The following is a 5,293-nucleotide window of genomic DNA, read 5'->3' on the forward strand; positions in this document are numbered from 1 at the left end:
AATCATTTATTTGTAAAGTTTGGGGTTCAGGTTATAAGCAGCCCTTATAAGAATTAGGGAACAGAGATACATAGGTATTATTAGCCTATCAATAGATGTCTTTAGAAAGATAGTACTTTTCACTTTGTTAATACTTGTTCTAAGTGTTCTAAGTGAGAAATAGGGTCATCTCTCCCATGATAGAAGCATATACTCTAGCACTGAGTTTCTTAATGTAAATGTATAAGCTACCAACATTTTATATAAGATGATTCCTCATATGGCCTCTCCTGTGCATTGCAGGATATTTCTCAGCATCTGTGGCTGAAATTCACTAGATGGCAATATATTTCCCCTGTCTTGCATGACAACCATAAATATATCTGGATATTTGTAATTTCTCTGGTTGAAAATCACTTTTGCAGTGTAAAAGGAGGATAGGCCTGCTATTCTAGATATCCAAAGGGCAACATGTGAAGTTTACATAGAGTGTATTAAGCATTTGAGTAAAGAATGAATAAATGCACATAAATAATTTTTTCTTTGCTTTTCTTCTTCTTTCCTTTCTGAATGTTCCATCTCTCCAACCTCATTGTGAAAATACTAAATTAGCAAAAATCACTGAATAATGTGTAGGTTTCTGAAATTTTTCCTCTGTTGTCTTATTGTCATGGTATTTTTAGGTTGTGGGTTGTAAAGATTAGTAGTTGTTGGCCTGTGTTTGGGTGATTCCTTTTTCCCTTATGGATTATTGGCCTACATGAGAAGAACAGTAATAAATAGATATTTGTCATATCTGTTTTTCACTTGAGCCTTCAAAATAAGTAATTTAACCTAAAGAGTTTTGAGGAGCAAGAACTTTGCTGTAATAATCATAGCATGGCAAAAGGGAGGTGGAAAGGAATAGAGGAAGGAGATGAGAGAACAACACTATAACATCTGACTTGCGATACCACCAGGGTTCTTGCATTGGTGTTAGTCAGCTTTTCATTGTAGTAACCAAAATACTTGCCAAAAATAAGTTAAAGGGGGAAAAGTTTGGGGTGGGGGGGCTTATGGTTCCAGTCCATGGTCAGCCAACTTCATTGCTCTGGGCCCAAGATGAAGCAAAATATCGTGGTTGAAGGGCATGATAGAGTAAAACTATTCTGTTCATGGTGGATAGGAAGCAGAGATAGTAAGGAGAAGGAGCTGCAGGGAAGATGAACCCTTCCAGAACATGCCCCCAGTGACCTACCTCCTCCCTCCTTGCCCCACCTGCCTATAATACTTATTACTCCATTCAATCTAGATTAGACTGATTAGGTTACAGCTCTCATAATCTAAATATTTTACCTCTGAATATTCCTGCATGAACATTGGAGCTTTGGGGGGACATCTCATTTCCAAACCATAACACCACCCTCCCATAAGAATCTAAGAGGCAATCATATTTTTCTAGTTCTTCCAATCATATCTCTATGATGGGAGCCTTATCATGGAACCATATTCTGAACCACTATGTTTCCATCTGTAGGGAAGGTATGCCTAGTATCATGAATATTTATACTAGACTTATGGGAAGGAGAAAGAGCACTAGAGAGTGGTCCCATTTTTTCCCTTCTTTCTTTTTTTGCCCCCACAAATTCAGCAACTAGGAATATTATCTTTTATTGTTAATTTAATATTCTAGAATTGAAGTCAACTTGTCTACAAATCATAGATAAGCTATCAGATTCTATATCAGTGATGATTTATGTTTTTCCTTTAGAACCAGTCAGCCTGAAACAAATGATTGTAGATTGCAAAGGTTGGGAGCTAAGTGTTCATTGCATGTTCAGTGTCTGATGCAGGTAATGGTTAACTTCCACAAACACTCTGGCAGTACTTGGGATCTAAGGAGGCGGGAAGGACTTCAGGCCTTCAGGAGGAGGATTGGACAATCTCAAGTGCATCCTAAGAAGTTCTAGTTGCCTTTGCTCTGCTTCTCTACTTAGGGAAGTATTCCTGACTTTTTCTTTCTCCCCAACAGCCCCACAAACCTGGCAGCTACCCTGCCAGGAATCATCAAGTTTGATGACATCTCTCAATATAGGCTTTTCATTTATTGCTTCAACAGGAAAATCGAAGTATAAAATGTATGCCCTGGTAGTCATCTGCTTAGATAACATGATATTGCCCTAGATTAATCCTATCCAGAGGAATGCAACAAAATTCCTAGCCAGAAGGCTTAGAAATAGAATGCAGACTTTATAAAGGTAGTAATCATTACCTATTTTGGCCCCTGCTGAATCCCAATGCCTGATATAGATAGAATTTAATAAATATTTGTTAAATGAATAAATAAGGATGTTTATAAATTCATTATTAAGAAACATGTTTAAATGTTTCCAGAGATTGTTCAGAGGTGTCATAATATAATTGCAGCCCTGGGTTCCTTTCTTCTTTTCTGTTTTACCATTCTAATAGTTCTCTCTAAAAGGTCACAAGATGGTTGAACTTACTTCACAGACACAAGATGGCTGACAAAGCTCTAGACATCATGTCCTCACACAAATTACCCAAGAAACAAGAATCATGGACAATTTTGAGTCTCTGTTTTTATTTAGGCACTAAACTCTTTTTCAGAAAGCCCAAGACAAATTTTCCTATGGCCTGATTTTGGTGGCCTGCCACCGCACGCAATTCTACTTCATGCAAGATTCAGTGAGGGCTGTAGTCTTCTATTGTGGCCTGGGAGAAAGGCAGTGGTGAAAGAAGTCACTTTGATCAAAGCACATCTCGGGTACTTGAGTTTAAGAAAGAGTACAGATACATGCTGAAAGTCTAGAAACTATTTCTTTAAAGCTACCCTTACCTGCCTATACTTTGGAAAATTCTTTATGCCCTCAGCTTATAGCCCACTATTTTTCCATAAGAGCATGTTATTTCACTTCTCTGTGCCTCATGCCAAGCAATATGCTTGACATTTTTTGTTAAGTGATGAGGGAGGGGAAGGCATGTCAGTCTAATTTCCCCCGTTCTTCCCTTAGCTTTCCTAACCACCGATCCTACATGCCATACTAAGATGTAATTCCTGAGATACTGAAAATATTTTCTGGCTAGAAGAATCCCAAGCTAAGGTCAATAACATCAAAGACATAAATGCAGGGAAGTACCACGTTGGTCTTTATTTTCTTTCTTTCTTTTTTTTTTTTTTTTAAGTTGGTCTTACTGCTCAAGAAACAGTATTGTAATAAATGATGTTTCCTGGTTGGAATCACAGTTTCATTATAGACATCATCACAAAATTGGGTTCTCGGCCTCCTTCTTCTCAGGCCAGATGGCAGCAACGGGCAGTGGTCCAGTCTATCAGAGAACACTGGCAGTGACATGTGGTTGTTCCCCGTACATCCCAGGAACCACAGGCATAGCCACAAGCACAACCAGTGACGACCATACCTGCATGGACATGTGAGACACTGACATCAGAGCCCTTGGATCTTGAGAACTGGAAGGCACATTTGTAAACATCTTTTATCCCCGTGAAGCCCAGGGATAAATCTAGGTTTTGTGGGGGCTAAATTACAGTCAATGTTGACAGTCTGTTTTAAGAATAAAAAAAAAAAATCCCTAAATTACAGAAGCAACAACAGTTTCTTTCTTTTTTTTTCTTGAGGTTACCAGGGATTGAACTCAGGGGTACTCAACCACTGAGCCTCATCCCCAGCCCTGTTTTATATTTTATTTAGAGACAGGGTCTCACTGAGTTGCTTAGTGCCTTGCTTTTGGTGAGGCTGGCTTTGACCTTTGATTGTGATCCTCCTGCTTCAGCCTCCCAAGCTGCTGGGATTGCAGGCGTGTGCCACCACGTCCAACTCAGTTTCTTTAAATTGATGATAAATTCACCTCTGTGAATGCCCCAAATCACCACCACCAACACAGAGGCATAGAACTAGAGAGAGACTAAGGCTATCACTATGACAAGGCAGTTGACGTGAATGGGCTGGTGTGTGGGGGCAGAACAGTGGGGAGTAAAAGAATAGAAACTCAAGATCTCTCAATAGCATCCTAAGGAAAACGGGATGGGAAGTTATCTCTGAGAAGCAGAAATTACGGCTTGGCTTCAAGGTAACACAAACCTGAACTTGGGGAACGTATATGTATTAGGGGATGGGCAGGGAAAACAGGGGCATCTTACCCACAAGTCTTCCACATGGTGTTACTCACCAGCGGGACAGGAGGACAGTCTTCCTGAGCTTGTGATGCTGACACACGAGAGTGTCTTGGTTGGGATGGAGGGTTTATACTCTGAGTAGGAGAGAGACATATTGCCCATCATGATGCTTTCTCATAATCCCCTTCCAGATCTTCTTCTACCTTGGAGGTATCACTGTGTCCACAATCATAACTTTTAAGGTTTAGCTTCCTCATTTGTAAAGTGGAAGTTATAGCTGTACTTACCTCATAAAGTGGCTGTGGAAATTAAACTAATCAACATAAATCTATGTATTACATTTGAACGTTTTATAACCATCCCTCTTCTCCTCCTCCTCCTCATCAGGAAAACTTGAGTCAAGAGCCCAAAGTGGGTAGAAGAGTTAAGGAAGCCCTGGGCAGAAAGATTGGGCTCTGGTGGGCTGACCAGGACTGACTTAGGATGTGCTAGGGGTGAAATTAGGGTTTAAAACAGGAGGCATGAGTAAGGGTGAACTTCCCATTTCTCCCAATTCCCGGCAGTTCCCTATACCTTTGAGAGCTTCCTTAATTCTTTTATTCACTACAGAGTCTAAGGAACACTGAGAACTCCCCGGAGTCATCAGCTGAAGAAGGGAGATGAAGATGAGGAGGCAAGAAGTATGCTTCATCCTGTAGGAAGTCAGTGTCCTGGAGCTGGGAGGGAAAATGGAAAGAAGCTGAGATCGCTGAGGGACAGTCTCAAGGGAGCAAGGATCCAAGAAGAGCATTACCAGTACTGGATCTCTTTAAGCTCTTTGGAGAAGCAGAGAGGATTTTGGCAGTGCAGACTCACTCACCAAAAAGTTCAGAAAAGGTTTGCAAGGACTAGGCAAGCAACAAGGCTTTAATACCCAGTGGTATTGACTTTGGCACCATTACCACATAAGCGTGACACAGGATTGTGATAAACTTGAGTGTGTTCATGATAAGCAACTGCTGCCAAAGTGCTGGTTCTTTGCCAGTGGGTGTGCTCCTGCCTTATTGTTCTCCTCTCTCCTCACTTACTGGCAAACTGATAAGGCTAGCACCTGGGACTTCTGTTGCCTGTCCCATATTAGAACCTCTTGTTTGATCCTTCATCAGGAAGTGGTTACTTTGTGGTCTGCTGAGTGAGGAT

General features: G+C 40.8%; 1 protein-coding gene across 3 annotated transcripts; it reads right to left on the reverse strand.

Moving 5' to 3' along the window:
* Positions 1-3,271: 3,271 nt before the first annotated feature.
* On the reverse strand, positions 3,272-4,805 carry Retnlb (resistin like beta). 3 transcript variants are annotated; one of them, XM_026396279.2, is made up of 3 exons: positions 4,688-4,805; positions 4,168-4,248; positions 3,272-3,399 (listed from the first exon to the last, which is right to left on the reverse strand). In XM_026396279.2, exons 1-3 carry the CDS (start codon positions 4,803-4,805, stop codon positions 3,272-3,274), a joined length of 327 nt encoding a protein of 108 aa, XP_026252064.2. The 3 variants fall into 3 exon arrangements, with proteins under 3 accessions (XP_026252064.2, XP_077650642.1, XP_026252056.2); XM_077794516.1 differs by having other exon boundaries at positions 4,168-4,252; positions 4,686-4,805; XM_026396271.2 differs by having other exon boundaries at positions 4,168-4,240; positions 4,674-4,805.
* Between the last annotated feature and the right edge of the window lie 488 nt (positions 4,806-5,293).

This window comes from Urocitellus parryii, chromosome 2, assembly GCF_045843805.1.
Source record: "Urocitellus parryii isolate mUroPar1 chromosome 2, mUroPar1.hap1, whole genome shotgun sequence".
In the NCBI taxonomy this organism is placed as follows: Eukaryota; Metazoa; Chordata; class Mammalia; order Rodentia; family Sciuridae; genus Urocitellus; species Urocitellus parryii.

What these genes read in the sequence shown, in the direction of transcription:
- Retnlb (XM_077794516.1), bottom strand. Translation starts at nt 4,805, where the DNA reads ATGAAGCATACTTCTTGCCTCCTCATCTTCATCTCCCTTCTTCAGCTG. An exon ending in TTAAGGAAGCTCTCAAAGGT is followed by an intron (nt 4,253 to 4,685) that starts ATAGGGAACTGC and finishes TCTCTCTCCTAC; the next exon opens with TCAGAGTATAAACCCTCCAT. An exon ending in ACTGTCCTCCTGTCCCGCTG is followed by an intron (nt 3,400 to 4,167) that starts GTGAGTAACACC and finishes ATGTCCATGCAG; the next exon opens with GTATGGTCGTCACTGGTTGT.